The 22,351-nt window shown below is 36.5% G+C and overlaps 1 protein-coding gene across 1 annotated transcript; it reads right to left on the reverse strand.

Moving 5' to 3' along the window:
* Nucleotides 1–1,237: 1,237 nt before the first annotated feature.
* Nucleotides 1,238–20,866, reverse strand: ptpdc1a (protein tyrosine phosphatase domain containing 1a). The gene is made up of 10 exons (XM_059329927.1): nt 20,524–20,866; nt 16,124–16,219; nt 12,113–12,284; nt 11,278–11,358; nt 11,018–11,136; nt 8,153–8,290; nt 6,300–7,393; nt 4,872–5,057; nt 3,117–3,227; nt 1,238–2,372 (listed from the first exon to the last, which is right to left on the reverse strand). The coding sequence occupies exons 2-10, from the start codon at nt 16,209–16,211 to the stop codon at nt 2,259–2,261; spliced, it is 2,103 nt and encodes a 700-aa protein (XP_059185910.1). The 5' UTR covers nt 16,212–16,219; nt 20,524–20,866; the 3' UTR covers nt 1,238–2,258.
* Between the last annotated feature and the right edge of the window lie 1,485 nt (nt 20,867–22,351).

The following is a 22,351-nucleotide window of genomic DNA, read 5'->3' on the forward strand; positions in this document are numbered from 1 at the left end:
TAAATAAATAAAAATCAGTCAGAAAATCTAAAACCTTATAAGATAGTTTGTGTTTAGAGCAGAGACACTGATTGTTTAAAGTGCAGTATGCATGTGAGGGAATTGTCCTATTTTATTGCACAAACAAGATTGGAAGCTTTTGGACCTGATTTTTTACAACATTCAGATCAATTCAATCAATATTTTATTTTATCTATTTTAAACCCAAAGCATGATCTTATCCAACACTTAACCAAGTAGTTTTGTTGCCTAAACCTAAAACAAGATCTATAGAAACTATATATATATATATATATATATATATATATATATATATATATATATATATATATATATATATATATATATATATATATAAAATACAAATGCCATATATCAAGAGCTTGTGATAGACTTGAATATGCCCACAAATAAGAAACTTGTTTGGTAAAATCACCAAAGCATCATATGATGATTTTGAGGAATAATGTAATTTGTCTATCAACTGTGCTGAGATGTTATAACAATGAAACAAAGCGTGATGAAATCAACAAACTGCAGCAATAATAATCAGCTAATTTTACATTAGAGATTACATTATAAAGACCGACTTACACACATTTTCACATATATTTTTATACATTTCCAAATATTTTTGAATTCGCATATACAACTGAGTTTTTCATCTCAAGCGGCGTCTCCTTTACAATAGTGACTGTATGTATTGCAGGGCTGCAACTAACAATTATTTTTATTATCGATTAATCTGTCGATTATTTAAACGATTAATCGATTAGTGGTTTGGTCAATAAAATGTTGAAAAATATCAATCAGTGTTTCCCAAACCACAAGTTGACATCCTCAAATCTCTTGTTTTGTCCACAAACCAAAGAGATATTCAGTTTATTGTCATAAAGGAACAAAGAAACCAGAAATATTCACATTGAAGAAGCTGAAATCAGAGAATTTGGACTTACTGTCCTCAAACCAATTATTCGATTATCAAAATAGTTGACGATTAATTTAACAATCGATTATTGTTCGATTAATCAAATAATTGTTGCAGCTCTAATTCTCATGAGTCATAATGTGTGAGTACAGGTCTGCAAGTACATTCCTATGATCCCAAAAGACGCACATATGAGATGGAATGGCAGAAAAACCTCTTTTTGGATGTCAGACTGCGGTGAAAACAGCAGGAGGCACACTTTCCTTTTGCTTCACAGTTACACAATAAAGATTTACACACACTACAAACTGTTTGCAGTACGTTGTGTTTAATTCTGTAAGAAGCCTGTTGTAACAATGAAAAAATAGTGCTTGTTGAAAATTCCCCACAGTACAATGTCTCATATTATTATTATTATTATTATCATCAGAGTTCCACATTCAGCATGTGTCAGCAGATCTACATTACATTGTATCTATCTTTGAGACATCTGAGGTGAGAGGTGGCCACTGACTTGTCTCAACAGAAACACATACATACACACACACACACACACACACACACACACATACATACACAGGCAAGGCAACATAACACACAGCAGCATGACAGAGTACAGGCAGAGGCTGTTTGAGCTGAGGCAGACTCATGTTTGACAGATGCATGTAAGACAGAGGTTTTTGGTGCACGCAGGTTTAAGGTCATAAAATTGATTGGAAAAACAAATGCACTGTGGCCTGTCAAATTTGCATTGCCATAACATTAGCCACAGTTTGCATTTGACTCTAAAAACACATTACACCCTACACAAACAAAGCAAATTTACAACTTGCCATCAGGTTATGATTAATAAACCAACTGGTGCATTTTAAATAAGAAGATCTGAATAAATAAGACACATTGTAGCATCTGCACAGTGTAAAACATATTTTGGTTTAAATAAGAAATAAGAGCAACAGCTTTTACAGCTGGGTTACACATTTAAATAACATTACATTAACATCATGAGAACACTTCTCAGTCATTTTCCTACCAACTAACAGTTTGATAATAAAAGTAACAACTAGTCCCTCATAAATATCACAGTAGAACAGATGACAACAAACTGAGCACAGTGGCACATTCACCAAAACAATGGCAGTGCTTAGAGTTTATTAGAGCTTCCAAGAAAAAATGCTAAACCTTCAAATATCTCTAAAAACTAAAGATTGGCAGATCTCAGCAGTATCTGACACAAGGAACTGACTTCAAATGCAGTAATGCCCAAAGATACGAGATAAACCCCGTTTGTGAGTGATCCTCTAGTCAGGGCGCTCCTGTGGAGGCTGGATCACGAGTCTCCATTCTCCTCCAACGCTTTGTCACACAGCTCATGAAGAATGGGAGCCAGGATTGCTTTAAGTGTCATGTATAAAGATTTGTTCTTCTCTGCGGCAGGGTCAAACTGGAGAAAATGTTTTTTTTTTAAATTACTCATGTATGCTAAACACATCAGTGTATATACACACACACACACACACACACACACACACACACACACACACACACACACACACACACACACACACACATATACATACATACATACACTACAGGGCAAAAGTTTGGTAGCAAATTCAAATTTGAACAAAAAAAGATCAGTTTCATTGGTATACTTTGCAACAAAATAAATGTGATTATTATATAAAGAGTCACTTCATTAGAACACATTTTGACTATAATTATCAGGTCTTTGGGTTTTTATTGCTTAGACTTTATGTTTCCTTTTTTCCTTAATGTATAAATCTGAACTCTTCTTTACTCAGCTGCTTCAATTTGAGCCATTTCTGTGGTAGTTTGTCAGAGATATGAACACAGTTGAGATTTATTGGGATTTTTGTATCCAAACCCTCAAAAACCAAAGAGCTAAAGTAAACTGTGATTTGTTTTTTACTTGAACTAAAGTTGTGACTCTTCCAAATTTTTTCAACCCTAAAACTGAGCCCTTCTTTTCTTTTGTTAACATTTATTCAGCAATGCTCTGCTAACATCAATGTAATACCTAAAGGTCAATTGAGGAAAACGATTCAATTCAATTAAGTAAAGTCTGATCATGCAGTAAACACATCCAAAAATCCAAAGAATCCATACTGGTTTTTAAGAAAGACATTGTGAACAGAAAATTTAACTTGCTTCATGCAATACTCACCTTAGTAAACACTTTTATAGTTTGGTTGAGAAAACTAGTCTCCACTTGTTCAGGCATTGGCAGGAGACGAGCAGCACAGTCGAGGATACAGAGCAGAGTGAGTCTGTGGCCCTGACAGGATGGATGATACTATTAGATCACATTCTTTAAAAGCAACAGTAAGTCAGACATTCACAACAAGAAAAGACAAACTGATGGCCTTGGCTTCAAACCCCTTCAGATATGACAGTTGAGCAGTGACCAGCAGCACATATTAAACCTCTGAAGTCCACGAGATTTTGGTTCAAATTTGTCAACTTCCTATGCATTAATTTCTGTCCTTACATCACATGCATGGCTCCTTTCTCTCATTATACACTTAGCTACCAGTCTGATTTTTCATTTTTTTCAAATTAACAAATTATAAAGCTGCCAGGAACCCAAAATACAAACAAAAGACACAGGTTTCTATATATATATATACATTTGACTATTTATACACACAAAAACAGCAGAAAAAATAATAGATAAATAAAACTATAAAACAGTCTTTTTGCATGTTAATTAAAAAAAAAAATGTTTTTATGGTAGAAAGAAAATTCACATTTAAAAAATGGTCTAGAAACATAAATGGTACTTTCAATTGGCTTTATTCAGCTCGTCTGTTCTATAAATAAAGTTGTTACTGTAAAAAAAAAAAATGCTCAGTATATTTTTAATGAATAGATGGACTCCAGAGGGTTAAAGTCTCGAGACGAGTAGCATTTGGTAGCATTTTCAGTAGCGATGGCGTGTCATGTCTGTTAGCTGCTGTATCTCTCAACTCACATGAAATAACTTTCAACATTCAAACAGTTGTTGTTGAACTTGCAGTCTCAGTTATTGGGATAGGCTTTGTATCGTTTTTGTTACTACAAAATATTAGAAATCTGCAGACATGGAAGTGCATTTCTCCAGAAAAAGCGGTAGGTTGGACTTGGTCGCCTTTAAGACGGTAACAATGAAGAGACAAGAGGGAGGATTAGGTTTAGTACTACTGAGATAAACAGCTGTCTGGTAGCTTGAGACACTCATGCTGTAGCCCAGGGATTCGTGGGGGTGCGTGGACCCCAGGGGTGCACAGGCTGCCGCTAGGGGGTGCGCGAGATGAAAAATGTAATGGCGGTCTGATAATTACACAATTACATTTTTTCCCCACACACAATAAAGACGTGTAAATAAACATTTCCTTTGTAAAATGTAAAATCAAAAACTGTAATATTAATTTATAAATGCAGGCTATTGAAAATGCACTTCATCTTAAAATGAAGTGTAGAAGTTTTCTTCTTCCATTTTTCCAGCCTGTGTTATGATGATGGGGTTGTATAGCTCCACGCTCATTTAAACTTGCTGCAATTTTTGCTGCGGCTCAAAATATTATAACATTTTCCCCAACTTATGTGCCAGGATCATCTGCCTCTGATCCTGAGCCTGTCATCATCCTCTTTGCTCTTAAAAGTGGAAGCTTGCGCATAACTTTGTTGCATTATATTGAAACTGTGTTCAGATTAATTCAAATGCGAGACCGCATTGTTGTGATGGTGATTATTTTATTATATGTGTGTTCTGGTCATTTGAGCATGATTAAACATGCCACCTTTAATATGGCTATAAAAAAGCTTATTGCTTTTTTTTTTTTTTTTAAGGTGTGGGGGATTGGGGGTGCGTCAACCCGGTTGGGACATAGAAGGGGGTGCGCGTCTAAAAAAGTTTGGGAACCGCTGGTGTAGAAGATACCTTTTCCAGGGAGTCGAGGGCGTTCTGTGGGTTCACATTCCTCTCACTGAGGGATTTTACTTCCTCAGCACTGATCACTGGGTCCTTGAGCTGCTCCAGCCACGACCACATCAGACTGGACAGGACCCGAGGATCTCTCTCCATACACAGCCTCTCCCATGCCCCCTCTCTGGAGTTCAGCTCTGTCTGCACAGAACAATAAAGAGCAGGATTCAAATGAAGTGTTTCAAGGCAAAACATGCTTTAAATCAGGGAGACAAGATTACAGTTCATTGAGGAAAAATTAGCCGATCTATTAGAAACAACAGATCACTAATACATAGAATGTGAATAATGTTTTTTTATTCAGAGCTTTTGCTGAGGAGCTAATCCAGTGGTCCATGGCTCATAGTTAAAAGAGTGAGCTTTAGAGGAGGCGACATCCTGACAGTCACACTGGGGATCTCTGAGCCTCCTGTGATCAAACCAGGTGGCAACCTCCGGGTCTGAGCATGGAGGAAAACCAGGAAGTGCTTTAAGCTGCATTCTACGCAAAATTCCAGTAGGGGGTGCTACGTTTGGCTGCAAAAAAAATCTGCCCATTCATTTCAATGCAAAATGAGAAAACTTCTCACTTGATTTATTACTTCAGAATGGTCTCAATCGCTAGTAAAAAATCATCTTCAAGACAATTTGATGTCAATAGTTCTAATAATGGCCCCATTTAGAAGAAAATAGAAGACAAAGAATCGTATGATTTGGGACGTGGCTACCTTTGATTGACAGGCCACTAACAAGGCGAGCCGTCATCAGGAGAGAAGCAGAGCAATGCGTATCCACGGCAACGTGTCCATAAAGTTATATATAACATTATATAGATATAAAAAAGGACATTTAGCGGTTTGGTCTCATGACTGACTCTTTCACCAAGGAGTCACTGTTCAGTTTTTTGTGCATTTTTATGACTTGACACCAGGTATATGGCCATATTACAGTAGTCATCTCTTAAGACTGCAGATAGGCATTATAAGGTTATTATAGTTAACGAAATAACGAAAACCAGAATTGAAAAAACATTTTCGTTAACTGAAATAAAAATAAAAACGAGAGTTTAAAAAAAAAACCATAACTTTAAAAATAAAAGCTCCATAAGGTGCATATTTAAATAAAAAAGTATCCTAAATATAAATAGCCTATGAAATAAAATAGGCCAATCTTTCTCCTTATTTATATGAAAAAAGAATAACGAACATTACAAAAGAACTAAATATGACAAATCCTAGTAAGGGCAGCATTATAAAGAAAAGAAATTAAGCTATATCAATATATGCGATATGGTCTAATTCCATTTCACATCTAAAAATGTACCGATATATCTTTTATATCGATTTATCGCCCAGCCCTAATTGCTACACAGTATATCTGAGAGCATATTATGGGATACACTACCTGCCACATTGAGACTTTGGAGGTGAAATCCTCGTCTGTCAGGTCCATGGCCAGAGCTTTGGCCACAAGCAAACATCTGCTCTCCACAGACAGCTCAGTGTGGAGGTTGATGAAGGGAACGTCTCCTGTGTCTGCTCCGTCTGCTGACACATCCACATCTGGCTGCTCCCCACTGCTCACCACTTTGCTCTTGTATGAGAAGGCTGGCAGCGTGGCGTTACAGTGACATTTTGTCATCTGCTCAGACAAATCTAGAGACAAGCTCTGATGGCCCTTATGTAGATGCTTTCTTAATAAGGGGGACCCTGTGTCTCGCTCTGCTTCTATGTTGAGGCCCTGAATGCTGCTGATAATGTCCTGAGGAGAGAGGATACAGGATGTAAGGCTGCTGTGAGACAACGAGTGCTTCATCAGGCAGCTGATTGGTCTGTTGCTCTTCAGTTTTGTTAAATGGTGCTGCCGTGGTCCAAGCTTGTCGAGGACAGAATCGCTGTAACTGAGGCTCCTGTTGCTACACAGAGAGGACTTCAGAGGGCTTTCTACATTCTGCTGCCTCCACAATGGGTCCAGCTCATTATCGCTGATGAGAGGTTGGTCATGAGGAGGCGTGGAGTGCAGAGCAGGTGGGCTGAGAGGATGAGATGAACAAGGCGGAACAGGAATCCCCTTCCCTCTCATCTCCTTCCCGAGCTGCTGAAGGGCCTGCTGGGACACGGTCTTCTCCACCTCTGCTGTGAGGTCGGGGATCTCCAGCCACTCGTCCTCCACCACCACCTGTCTGTTGGCTGCGATGTCCACCAGCAGCCTGCACACTAGCTGGACGATCTTTGGCACGTTCTTCATCTGTCGAGCCTCGTAGCCGTGCAGCAGGTGGTGCTGCCGGGTAAGGTACTGGGACAAGGTGACGGCGCTGGCTTTAGGTTCTGCACAGGAAAAGACACTTCGGAGTGGAACCAGGAACTGGGCGAACTCCCTGACACACAGCAGCTGGCCTCTGGTTTGGATGGAGTTGGGTCTCTTGGCTCGGACAAACAAGATGGCTTGGTCAGCGCTCATCCGGGACGTGAAGACTAAGTAACATGCCAACAACACACCTACATGATGAAAAACAAAAACAGACAAGACTGATTTGTTACAAAAATAAAAGATTGATTGATTGATTGTCTTTATTTCGAACATGCAAGCAATAAAAAAACAAGTTTAAATATTAATAGATGAATAAATAAAAAACAAAACAAAAAAGCAAAAAAATTAAAAAAACAGACACTTTCTACATGCTCGAAAGGGGGTAGGAGGAAGTAAAAAAATGTATCTAGTCCTACCCCTTAACAGATCAATTTGACCTGGACAGTTAGTATTATGTTATTAACATGTCAGTATGGTAAAAAGCTATATTAATGCATATATATATGAAATAATGAACAATTGTGTATACATATATATATGAACAATCAATATAGTCCCATACAAATATTATAAACAATTATATATATATATTTATATATACTATAAACAATGTATATTACATTATAAATACCTATACATGTATATTGTAAATTACTATATATATATAAATATTATAAACATAAATACAATTACCATGTATATTACAAAACTACAGTCTACATTATGTCCATGTTACAGAGGCTTTTCTAAATGTCTGTACTTTGTGAAGATGATGTCTTTATATTTGTTTTTAAACTGTCTCATGTTTTGGCTTTTCTGTACTTCCACACTTTAACTCCGTAGATGCTGATACATAAGCTCTTTTTGGTTGTGCGTGTGTGGTGGACCTTGAAGTTTAGCTGTCCCCTTAGCTTATACCAGTATGCCCAATTGCCACTGTTACACACCTGTTCTTCCAAGACCAGCATGGCAGTGGACAGCCATTTTCCCCTCTTGAACAGCAAATGACATAACTTTCACCATGTCAAGGATTGTAGTCAGAGATGCCACACCATAATCCTTCCACCCAAAGTTGTAGTAATAAACTGAAACACACAAAGCCAGAAGAATTCAGAGCTGATCCATATCTACCTAATCCCCTTTCATACCGGATATACAAAGCCATCCAGCTATCTGTTAAAGCATTGGAATTTCTCACTCAGACATATGTGTCTATCATATTCAAAGAGAACTCCTCTGATGTAGCAGTACATTCCTTTAACATGGCCAGACTCCGGATGATACATTTAAACAAAAGACGATCAAAATTGAAGCTTTAATGATTGATATAATGAAACATTTACAGTTAGAAAAAATAAAAATCATCCTGAGAGGTAAGATAAATACCTTTTACACAATATGACAGCCATTTATGGACTATTATACTAAATAAAAATCCATTAAAAATTGACAACTGTAAATTTTAGAACACTTGACACCCTCCAAGTTGTGTTATTACTATTTAAGTCTTCTTTTATTTGTAAACCTTATTATTATTGTTTTGATATTTGATTTGACTCCACCTAGGTTTTCGTTTGTTTGCTTTTTATTTCTTTTATTTTTCGACAATCATTCTGTTCTTTCGTGTTGATTTCAAGCATAAATTAACATGTATCTTCTTTCTTGTATCTTCTTTTTGTATGTGAACGAAAGAAAAAAAAAACAATAAAGAGAAGTTAAAAAAAAAAGATTAAAATTGATGCAACAGAACAAGAGATATCCTCTTTTACATCCTAACTCCTTTTGTGTAGTGTAGTCTTTTATCAGACTTTACACAGCTCCCTCGGGAGACTCTTAAGGCTTTAGTTGGAGTTCCCCTTTAAATGCTACTAAACATCAGAGAGAGATACAGCGTTGGCAGGATTACTTTAAAAACATATTTCTCTACAAATTAATGAAATGTAATTTGTAACAAAGTCCATTACATTACTGACATTGTTATGTAGCATATTCTAAATCCTTCATATTTCTTAAAGAATAGTTCCAAATCTACACCTACACACATCTTATCAGGAGTATAATGTGCAATCTTAAACTACAAAAAAATCAGCTTTACTGTTAACGGTGCTCTACAGAACTTTCACAAGACATGACTTTATTGGATTTGTAAAGCAACTTGATGGGCTTCATTTAGAGTGAAGAACCTCCGGCTGATCCACTATTACTTCAGGTGCTCTGGTTGAGGAAGACTGACTCTATGTGCAACTGGTTAAAAAAATGTCACACAAAAAAATGAAAACAATTCCTGACTTGCCCTCCTCAGCTTTGAAATACTGCATTAAGACATACAGTAGAGCAAGATAGTGGAAGGCAGCAATATTCAACATGCAGTTGATGCTTTGATGAGTTGGCCTGGGTAAAGATCTCAGGAGAGCTTGTTAAGAAGAGGAAGATTGCCAACCTCCAGAGACAAATTATATGTGCAGTCCCTTGTTAATTACTTGGTTTGTTGGGATCACATCATGTTTTGGGTGTAGGCAAAACACAAAACATTGATGGTCTGATGAAATGTTAAATGTTCCTCACTACTACTGCTACTCATTCTCATGTAGAATGCTAAAATACACTGCAAAAAAGGTGTGTCTAAAAACAAGATAAAAACACTAAATCTGAGGGAAATGATCTTGCTGCATGGACAGATAATTTCACTTGACAAGATTTCTTAAATTAAGATTATTAAATCTTGAAATATGCATGTTGAACGCTTAAAATAAGAAATTAACTTTTAAAACAAGATGAATTATGTAACCCTTTTAAATCTAAAGTTTTTTAAAATCTTTTTTTTAATCTGGGTAAGAAACAAATAATTGTCAGGTCACTCTGCTCAGGCCAGTTCATCGCTGCTTCCAGCTTTAATTTATCTTTTCTAAGGAGTTAATTTCTTATTTAAGCGTACAACATGCTTATTTCTACATTTAATAATCTTAATTTAAGAAATCTTGTCAAGTGAAATCTGTCCATGCAGCAAGATCATTTCCCTCAGATTTAATGTGTTTAACTTTTAAAGTTTATATGCTAAGTAAACTAAACGAATGATTCTTAATCTTACTAGCTACTACCACTAAAGTAGTCTCACTTAGTAAAGCCCTCACTAATATGGAAATCAGTTACTAGGAAACGTCTTCAGTCAATCAGATAGCAATAAGCAGTGTAAACTCACATGTCAATCACAAGAACAGCCCACAACAGACTGCTTTTTACAAGTTACAAGAAGACTGTCAAAATAAGATGCCTGAAATAAAACATACAAGAACCTTTATTCTCCTTTACAAAATGTCATTAAAATATGCCCCCGGAACCCCTAAATGGTTATTTTTTATTATTTGCTCATACTCGAGGGTCAAGAGTAATTTTTTTTGTATTTGGCAACTGTTGAGATTTGGACTTTAGATTTTTATTAATTTATACAGACTAATATCTTTTTAAGTATTTCGTAATTTCGTCAAGAATATCGTTATCGCAAATAGCCTGAAATATCATGATATTCTTTTAGGGCCATATCACCCACCCCTAGTGCAAATATAAAGAAATCTCCTACATTTTTAAATAGAAGGTAATGGGAGCAAGTAATTGAACCTTTATGATCATATCAAATAATTCACTTAAGGTTCATATTCAGGACATATTTCTTCATTAGTTGATGTTTTTTGCGTCCAAGATTTTTTTTTTTGTCTTCCCATAACAAACCTGTTTAAGTGTAAGCGGAACTACAACTTCCTATGTGTTTAAAGAGTGTCCAGTAAGTAATGGTCAGGGTGGGTCTAGTAACTCACTGCCTGCCTCCATGAAGATCTCGGGTCGATAAGTGAAACCGCTCTCCTGCTCCAGTGGGTTGCCACAGCTGGCGTGTTCTCCAGGCCGCTGCAGGTTAATGACCGTCTTTAAACCGCACCTGAGCACAGCAACAGGTCAGTGTACAGAGCAATCCACACAGCCAACAACCAGCCTACAGTTAAATATGCATAAAGAATGCAAAAATATCTATTAAAAAACTTAGATTCAAATGAGATATCAAAGAAGGAGACTACTGTACCTTTGAAACTGTTCAATTATATTATATTTCTCTATGATTTCAGTGGAAGGCCTTGCCATAGCTAGCAAGTTGTCAGTAATCCTGTAGGGCAGAACATGAAAAGATAGAGGAATTGGAATTATATATACAGCAAAATCATAGATACGATGATTTAAGACGTTATTAACATCTTTTAAAGAGCTCAAGACTCGAAAGACCATTAAAAAGAAAGGTATCCAAACATACTGATGCACTGAAACTAAAGCTCTCACTTGCACTGTAAAAAAAAAGGTGTGTCTAAAAACAAGATAAAAACACTAAATCTGAGGGAAATGATCTTGCTGCATGGACAGATAATTTCACTTGACAAGGTTTTCTTAAAAAAAAGATTATTAAATCTAGAAATAAGCATGTTGAACACTTAAAATAAGAAATTTACTTTTAAAACAAGATGAATTATGTAACCCTTTTAAATCTAAAGTTTTTTTAAATCTTTTTTTTAATCTGGGTAAGAAACAAATAATTGTCAGGTCACTCTGCTCAGGCCAGTTCATCGCTGCTTCCAGCTTTAATTTATCTTTTCTAAGGAGTTAATTTCTTATTTTAAGCATACAACATGCTTATTTCTACATTTAATAATCTTAATTGGGGAAATCTTGTCAAGTGAAATCTGTCCATGCAGCAAGATCATTTCCCTCAGATTTAATGTTTTTATCTTGTTTTTAGACACACCTTTTTTGCAGTGTGTTCAATGATTCCATTTAAAAAACAGACGGTCAATGCAAAACCAAACCAGAACAATGTTTTGACTTATCATGTAACTAGCAATGTGGACTTTCGTAACTTGCCAACGTACCAGGATGAGTAGAGCCCTTTGACGGCTTGCTCCTCATCACTCCAGCGAGAGGGGTTTTCATATTTACAGGCTTTCCCTCCACAGGCCATGGAGCACTGCATGTGACCAGGGATGACATGTCTCAGGGTCTCCCCCATCTTGGTGTACTTTGCTGTAGGGACCCTAGCATTGGCTGGTGAAAAACAAAATAAAAAAAGAAATATAAGAGCATCATCATCAGTGCTTGGTGCATGTTTTTCTTGCAGCTGCAGTCATCAACAAGGTTATTATAGTTAACGAAAACTAACGAAATAATGAAAACTAGAATTGAAAAAACATTCTCGTTAACTGAAATAAAAATATAAACAAGAGTTCTTTTTAAGGCCGATACTGATTATTTTGACATCAGTCTTAACTGATCCCCAATATGTAATAATTGTAATAATTATTTTTTTGGGCCGATTCTTGAAGCCGATATTGCCTTTTCTCCCTCCATTTACATGATAAAAATGACACAATGATAACAAATGTTACACAAGTCTCAATTTAAACAAAAAAGAAACATTTATTAACAAACAAACAAAACATATTAACAGTTGGATATCAAACAATGTGTATGTTGTTCTAGGCCTGGAGGTGGTGGCGCCTCAGATGATCCACATATTTGATGTGTTTTTCTTTTTTCCGGTATCAGCAGCAGCTCACCAGAGAATGGCAGATGTTGCACCGAGCCTTGCCTGCTGTTGGCTCAGTGAAATGGGCAGATTGATCGGCGAACGCACGCACGCATCGGCCGATGCAGATAGTAAAAAACGCAAATATCGGCCCGATATATCGGCCGACCGATATATCGGTCTATCTCTAGTTACAAAACTAACATAAACTAACTAAAATTATAGTGAAAATTTCCTTCATTTTCATCTTTGTCAACTTTTTTCATACATAAACCTTTTTGGTTGATATGAAATCTATTTAATCTATCTGGTTTTATGACTTAATAAACTTATTGGGGCTGAGATGGATCAGACAAATGAATAAAGGAAACATTTATTGTGACCTTTTTTTTTTTAATCTGGCACCCAACAAATACCCCATTACAAAAAAACTAAAACTAACACTAAAACTAATAAAAACTAAACTAAAACTAAGCATTTTCCAAAAAATAAAAACTAAACTAAAACTAGCAAACTCACTCTAGAAACGAATTAAAACTAACTGAATTTGAAAATAAAAAATAACAACGAAATTAAAACTAAAACTAATGAAAAATCCAAAACTATTATAACCTTGGTCATCACCAGAGCCATAAATACAAAAAAATTCTAGCTGTGGTTACATCTCCTGATCTTGTGTTCAGTGGCTCTGTGGAAGGAGCATGAGGATCTCCAGAGCAGAGCTAGGTCTGCACTGCAGGACCCTCAGCAGGATGTCCGAGGCAGAGTGGCCATCATGCCCCCGGCTAAGGAGGGTCGCCTCGGTGCAGCTGCATCTCACAGGGTGGCCTACACAGCATCACTACACAGCTCAACAGCTCTGTGCCCACGGTGAATCATCATACAACAATCAACCATTGGCAAAGAGAGGCAACCTATCAGTTCATCAGCAGCATTTGAAGTGTCACCATGACAACCTTTCCAAAGCCGTCAGTGGGAGGTAGATGGGGGTGAGCGTTGCGCGCACACACACACGCACAGATCTGAGGCAGGCAGCTTGTAAATGAAAGAGTAAAATGCCGTCCCTGTGCTGGTGTACAGCCCTGAACACACAGCATGGATAAGTGCTACCACCCAAACACATTTTCTGCTTTAGACTGAATCAACAAAAGCACAGTGGTTTATAAAACACATCATGCACCGGGATATGGCATTTGACTGAACAACACTCTGAATTGTGTTATTATGAAACATCTTTTTTGACAGTGCTGTTTTTTTTCTTTCTAGAGCCACATTGGTTGATTATTTTCAGACTAGGTTCATGTTTTCTTTTTTCTTTTTATAAATCAATATTTTAGTCTAGATAATGACAACAGTCAATGTTAAAAAAAAAATGCTCATTGAGAGTTTACCAAAATGAAATGGATTATGTTTTGTGATGACATTCAGTTCAAAATGAAATGAAACTAAAAATAGAGCTGGAAGCAGTTGGAACTACTAGAACTGTTTCATGGAGCATATCACACATATTGCCTGCTGCCATTAATTAAATATGGTTATGTGAAAAAATCCATACAGCTCTGCATACTTGAATATCAATAACAGACCTGTACCAATGGGATAACTTCTGTGTAGTCTGTGTAACTGTAACAGTGACATTGTGCTTGAAGCCTGCTCGACTATTCAGCAGCCAGTCCAGCATCAAACTGAAGCCAAAAGGTGAAATGATACTGCTGCTGGCTCTCAGTGTGTGGGAGCAAACAGCAAAGATGAGAGAGGGCTGCAGCAACACAAGGCATTTGATGACTGAAATAACTGCAGCCATAATCACCAGCTCTCTTTTTCTCTACCTATTGCTACATCTCTTCTTAAACTTTCCCCTTTATCATGGAACAATCTGCAAAAAGATCTGAAATTGTCTGAGTTGATCACAATTGGTGAGTTTAAATCGATTAAAAGGATAAAAGGATTAAGGATAAAGAAATAATTTCCCTTAGTCAGTGTGACTGCTCCTTATAAGTCTCTACTTGAGGCTCTTTCATTGATGTTGTGATGGCTGTATTTGTATTTAATTGTTTATGTTAATTGTGTTTTAAATGTTGTAACTTGTCACTTTTTATGCTGCCTTCTTGGCCAGGTCTCTCTTGAACAAGACTTTTTTACCTGGTTAAATAAAGGATATATATATATATATATATATATATATATATATATATATATATATATATATATATAACTGGCTTATTGTCTAGTCTTACAATCAGGACTGGAGGAACACTATTTCCTGCTCAAAGTAACATTGGAACATTGGAACGTTTCAGGAAGCAAACAGGTGGATAATTCAGAACAAATTATTTCTGAATGGAAAATATTAGTTGGTAATATCACATAGGTGTGCTAAAGAAAAAAAAAAAACTGCAAAATCTTAATTTTGTACCAAAGTCCCCAACAAATGGCTAACACCACGTAGCGCACAGTAAGTAAATAAAAAAGTCAAGTTAATGCCACACATTTTCCTCAAGAGGCTTTACAGCATCCGACACCTTCTATCTTTTTTGACTCTTGCCACGGAGGAAAAAGCTTTAGAATCTTACGGGTCTGGAGCACATGTTTAATTATTTCAGGTTATTATTATCACTTACGTTACTCACTGTTACATAATTTCTGTTACTGTAATTCACTTTTGTCTGTTTCACCAGGACGATTTGTCCAGATGGTGACTTTTTTTTACTTTCAATTATTTTCTGCTTTCAGATTTCAACATAATATTAAAGAGAAATTATCTTGACTGAATCAAACCTTTTCAAGTCTACAGTTCTGTGTCCCAAGCTTTTTAAAATATGTTTAAAAATGCTGAAAATGTATTGTGTGGTTACAAAACTAACTAAAACTAACTAAAAATATAATGAAAATGTCCTCAGCTTTTTTTCATACATAATCCAGTGTTTCTATTAGAAAGAGGATTCTGTTAGTGAACATGCAGGAACATATGTAACATATATAAATATGTTTACTGAGACTGGGATGTCTACACTCCAACCAACATTCAAAACACCCAGAACAGTAAGAGTCATTGGGGCTGAGATGGATAATAAACGGAAATAAAGGCAGAATTTATTATGACCTCTTTGAATCTCGCACCCAACACATAGCCCATTACATAGCACATAGCCAACTAATAAAAACTAAACTAAAACTAAGCATTTTCAAAAATAAAAACTAAACTAAAACTAGCAAACTCACTCTAAACACTAACTAAAACTAACTGAATTTGAAAACAAATATTCATAACGAAATTAAAACTAAAACTAATAAAAAACCATAAAAGATTGAATATCACATAAAAAAGTGTTGTTTCTGTGTTGCAGAGTTCTCCTACCTGTCTCCATCTCTGTGCTGATCTCTCCACTGCGAGCTCCGCTCATGGAGTAAGGCAGGTCACTCAGTATGCTGACACCAGCTGCCATGGCAGGGGCTGAAATGTGTTAATAAACATTGTGTGTCAAAGGCAGATGAAAAAAAAAACAGGAAAGAAAAACTGCTTACATACGGAAGCTTTGGTTGTGCTGATAACGCAAACAGTAACAAGGTGCACACAACAACAGAGATATGAGGAGCATGAGCGGGTTGCCTGGCAAGATCACCCTGGGGAGAGAGGGAAACGTGCACCACCATGTCAGCAGCTCATGTGTCACAGTCTGACCACTGCACTACTGGGAGCAGTGGGCAGGGCCTGGGGATAACAGGGGAGCTGGGAGCACATCTGAGGTCTCAGGTGCTGAGTTACAAAGTGCACTGACTCTAACAGCGAGGCTTCAGGATGAGCACACAGTGATATGACACCATTACATTAGCTTCAAAGTAACAAGTTACAATCAGGCGGCAACCTCCGTGTCTGAGCATGGAGGCCAACCAGGAAGTGCCTTAAGCTGCATTCTACCGAAAATTCCAGCAGGGGGCGCTAAGTTTGGCTGCAAAAAATATCTGCCCATTCATTTCATTTCATTTGGCCCCATTTAGAAGCAAATAGAAGATAAAGAATCATATGATTTGGGGCGTGGCTACCTTTGATTGACAGGTCACTAACAAGGCGAGCCGTCATCAGGAGAGAAGCAGAGCAATGCGTATCCACGGCAACGTGTCCATAAAGTTATATATATATATATATATATATATATATATAGGAAAGAGGACGTTTGCCAATTTGGTCTCATAACTTTGACCCTTTCACTGTATTTTCTCTTAATGACAGTTTATTTGAACGTTTTGTTCAGTAAAAATGTCTTGTTCAGCGTTTGGTTGGACTAACAGACACTCCAAGGAGTCGCTGCTCAGTTTTCTAAGGTAAGTAACATACATTTTGTTTTTGTTTGTTGCTAGCCAAAACTAACATTCCAGTTAATGCTCCAGTTAATGCTAACATGAATTAGCAGCAGCTTCTCTCAGTCAGGTTGAGGTGTAGAGAGGCTGTAGTCAGTGATCAGATCCCTCTCACTCCTCCACAGTCCAGATATGGTCTGCTCCCCGTATCGGAAACAAGATGGCGACGCAAGATGGCGACGAGTGTAACGCTGACTCGATGCTTCCAACGGGCCACAAACCAATGGGTGACGTCACAGTGACTACGTCCATTATTTATATACTGTCTATTGTTACAATACTTTGAAGTGAATAAGAGTGTTTAAGCTTATTCCTCCTATTTTATTTGGCTGATGCCACATTTGTCAATCATTCAAGTGAACACATTGATCTGCTTTTGTGCAGCTTTAGGGCAATACTTCTTGACCTGCACATCTGATTTAGGTAGCTTGATATCAGAGTTGTGACACAAAGATCTCCCATAGTGTCAATTAATATCCGGGAACCAACCGTCTCTCACATTACACCGAAGCTCTAATGGGCCTCATCACTTGTTCTAACTGGTGTTGCAGGAGTGAAACTCTGCACCTTTACAGCTCCTCACTGTGATCTGTTTACAATGAGCAGGGTCGCTGTACTTCACATGCTAACTTTTTGATGGCCAAATGATTCTTTGACCTTTGCTTTTTCTTCCTTAATTTATAAAGTCAATATGGATTGCTTAATCAAAGAGTATTGAGCATGCAAACAAGGCCAATGAGCTATTTCATACAAATGCCAATTTCACCTTGACTTGAAAGAAGAATTAAGGTGAAAAATGCATACATATATATATATTTTTTTATCAAAACGTACACTGCAAATAAGGTGTGTCTATGAACAAGATAAAACACTAAATCTGAGGGAAATGATCTTGCTGCATGGACAGATAATTTCACTTGACAAGATTTCTTAAATTAGGATTATTAAATCTAGAAATAAGCATGTTGAACGCTTAAAATAAGAAATTAAAACAAGATAAATTAAAGCTGCAAGCAGTGATGAACTGGCACTGAATGATGATGAACTGACACTGCAAATTATTTTTGTTATGTTTCTTACCAAGATAAAAAAAACTTTAGATTTAGAAGTGTTAGATCATTTATCTTGTTTTTCTTATTTTAAGTGTTCATCATGCTTATTTCTAGACAATCTCAATTTTAGCGCTTGATCTGCCAATTGTTATCGCCCTGTAAAAAGGTGACAAATTGTTTTTAACAAAGATAATTTACAGCTTCAGCGACAGGTCACATGTATGTCACTGTGCCACTCCTATTAAGAGTAGGGCTTGGTCTATGAATAAATGATGGTGTAAAGTTAGAGTCTGTCTTTTTCCATTCACAACTGTTTTGCACTTCTTTTACACTGTAATCCACACTACTTGTTACAAACTAATATGGCACCAAAACCTAGTATGACACTGGTTGAAGTGTTTCCAACTTTAGAGCTGGAAAGAAGCCAGTAGAAAGCATCCAGCAGTCTGTCCTGCTGGAGCCTGACACCACTTGGCATTGTTTATAGGAAGCTCATGATAACAAGCTGGTGAATGAGAAGGTGTTCTTCATGACAAATGTGACGTATGTGCATCAAACATTTAAATTATACGAATCTGAGCTCATAGAGTAACTCCAAATAAATCTATTGACTCAACCATTAATCAAGAACAAATGAAGCAACATTTGTGCTTGCTCCATCTGCTCATGTCCACTGGGAAGCCAGTGTGTTGGCGGACTTGAGAGAAATGGTGTGAAGGCTGTGACATATCTTTCAGAGGTGCTGCTTATGAGTGTGTGGGGTGAGAGCCATTTCCACTGAGAGTGTTATTAAAGAAATATGGCTTATGATATGGTGCTCCTCACACCATGTTTGATCTGAATTTGTCTGAACTAAGTATGGGGTCGAACAATTCTGGGAATATTCAAAGTGGCAACTGTCCATGCGACTTTTTAATAATTTATTCAGTGTTAACGGAAATAACATGAATAAAATGGATATATAGGGATTATTTGTCATAATCATGATCATATGTCCTGAAAAAAAAAAAATTGCAATATCTTAGAGATATCTGAGAAATAGTCCTGGATTCCCAATAAATCATTTTTTTCTCAAATGCACAGTGTGAAATGTGTACAGTGTTAAATGTGTTAAATTTATTTTTTGTTGGCAATCAGATTTTTTTTTTTTTAAACACCTCCAAAGTACTACCACAGAAGGGATAGGAAAATAATCAACTATGCATTGTTGATGCATGAAGTTCCCTGACACTTACACCAAACATTGATGCAGAAATCATAAAAATTAGGGCACTGGAATAGGGCTGGGCAATATATCGATATAAAAAACATATCAATATATTTTTTAATTTGATATGGAATTAGATCATATTGCATATATCGATATAGTTCCAAAAAGTTTTTTTCTTTATATATAAATGCTGCCCTTAGGTTTGACATATTTAGTTCTTTTCTAATGTTCATTATTCTTTTCTCATATAAATATATTTATTTCAGAAAAAGATTTTATTTCATAGGCTATTTTTATTTAAGATGTTTTTTTTTTATTTAAATGTGCACTTTACGGAGCTTTGATTTTTTTTTTTTTTTTTTTTTTTTAAAGGTACTCCTGTTGTTATACAGTATTTATGTTCACTTAAATAAACAGTTTCAATAAAACTACTTGTGACATGTCATATTTGACTTTGACTGAACATTTGCTCTCACTTTGCCATAAAAATATCAGGATATATATCGTATATTGATATTCAGCCTAAATATATCAGGAAATTACTTTTTTGTCCATATCGTCTAGCCCTACTTTGGAGTTCAAAAAATGCAGGAAACGGAACCCCAGACTCACACAAAGGTTTTAGGTGTTAAGCCCCGGACCTACTCAGACCCTAAAAACGGCCCTGCATTCCAGAAAGATGATCTTCAAGATCTATTTGTGCGTCCCAACTTACTCAAGGTGTCTCTTAAACAATGGCATTAGTAATGATCTGATATTAGAACCATTTATGCTGTGTCCACGGTGGAGCACAAAGGTTGTTTATGAGCATCCAGCCATGTGCCTGGTGTTTGGTCTCCTCAGTAAACAAGCACCTGTCTGTCTTACTGCTGGAGCGTTTAACGTCAGCTCTCTGATTAACGTCAGGACATATATTAAAGTTAGTTAGCTGAACGTTACAGCTCACTGACATAGCGTCAGTTGTGCTCTCAAGTCCCAATGTCTCAACACAGAAAGACTAAAGATGAAGAGTGGTTAACCCACAGTAACGTTAGTGTTGGTGGTGCTGATGCTGCAAGCTCAACACTTAACGCTAGCGTTAGCTCATTAGCTTATGTACTGTATTAACTAGCATAGCTAGCAATAAACCCAACTTACCGTTTTCCTATCGTCCGTGGCGGGGCTGTCTTTAACGTAACAGTATCTGACACAGTCCATTCATCTCTCTAAACCCTTGCTTGTTTTATCGCTGACACGTAACAAACGGTGTTCTTTCTCTTGCCACATCATTTGGTCCGCTAAGTGCAGCTAGCTTACTAGCTAACTTAGCAACCTGACATGTTGTCATGTAGAACGGTCCGCTGACGTCACGTGACTACAGACATCTCTCAGCTAGCAACTAGTTTAAAAAATAATATTATTCATTCTTTGATGGTAGTTTGTTGGTAGCTTTAACAGTTTTGCTTATCGGAAAAGTATTAATAAAAAAACGTTAATAAAACGGTTATACTACTCTTCCACAAGAAAGTGAAAAGGCCATGGAGGGGGTGAAAAATCTATATTGACTGAGCTAACGTTCATTTATTTTTTTATTATTTTTCATGTTCTCTCTCACAGCACCTCCCTCTTAACTCTATCTGTAGGGGAGACCAGGGACAGTTGTAACGCTTTTTGCAATTTTTAGCAAAACATCAAAAACCATTTACACTGGAATAACCAATTTGTTATATTATAAACTTCAATCTGTCAGCTGCTGAAATAATGTATTTAAGTGGTTTTATGAAACATGTAAAGATTGCAAAATTGCTTTTAATACAGTCTTTCCACTGTTACAACCGTCCCAGTGTACAGGGACGGTTGTAACATGTCTAAAATACACATAATGAATCTACCATATAGTCAAAATAGAAAATATTATTTATCAGTCATGTTATTGTGACTGTTAATTTAATTTTTTAACTAATGATTACCCTTTTTTCATACTACATGACAAAAAAGAGGTGAAGCCATCAAATTATAATGCAAGAAAATTATTTAATGGGTAGGACACCTCATAAAAAGTTTAAACATGAACTCAAGATGATTTTGCCACTCCCCTGACTGACTTTCCCTGTCTTTCAAGCACAGTAAATTGGACTCCCCTGTCTGTCTTCCTCTTTCTGATATTTGGTATGCTGTAAGCAATCACATGTTTCCACACACTGTCATTTTATTTTAAAAAAAAAAGATACCGGTAATTACATTGGAGGAATTCAAGGTGTTACAATCGTCCCGTTACAGCTGTCCCTGGTCTCCCCTATTTATTTATTTAATTTCATTTTTTTGATTATCCTTTTGGTTCCTGTACTTTTGTTATTTGTTACTTAAACGATGAAAAAAAATTATGTAAAAAAAAATCACACACATATAGATTATGTATAAGTAGTATTACTAGTATTAGAATATTGAAGCTAGGATGTGTGAATGCAGGGGACAAACAGTTTGAACATTTGAGGGATTAATATGTTTTTATATGTTCCTATAATCAACAAAGTACATTTTGTGTGCACGGTTTGTTTTTCCATGACTGTATATCTACTTTTACAGGCCCCTTTATATTGTAACTCTTAGGGGTGGGGGGACTGGCACCTCAAATATCCTTCTGAAGTCCTCTGGTGCCGACTGGTGGCTGTTCATTCAAATTATGCCCTTGAGTTGCAAAGGCAAGTTACATTTATCAGTAGAAATACATAATGAGAAACTGTATGGCAATATGTGATCAATGTCTAGAATTGTATAACATCTGTGAGCTGAACTAGATGATGATACATATGCACATCATCCAAAAGTATTTATTTTAGCATACAAAACACTATTTGAAGACTAAGACATTTTGCAATAAGCCTATATCAGTACATATACTGTGCAAATATCAGTATAACTAGACTGAGAAAGAGAGAGCTGTTTGATCTTCCATATTCCGTAAAATCAGTTGTTCAGCCAAAAT

Source organism: Centropristis striata, chromosome 3 (genome assembly GCF_030273125.1).
Source record: "Centropristis striata isolate RG_2023a ecotype Rhode Island chromosome 3, C.striata_1.0, whole genome shotgun sequence".
Classification (NCBI taxonomy): domain Eukaryota; kingdom Metazoa; phylum Chordata; class Actinopteri; order Perciformes; family Serranidae; genus Centropristis; species Centropristis striata.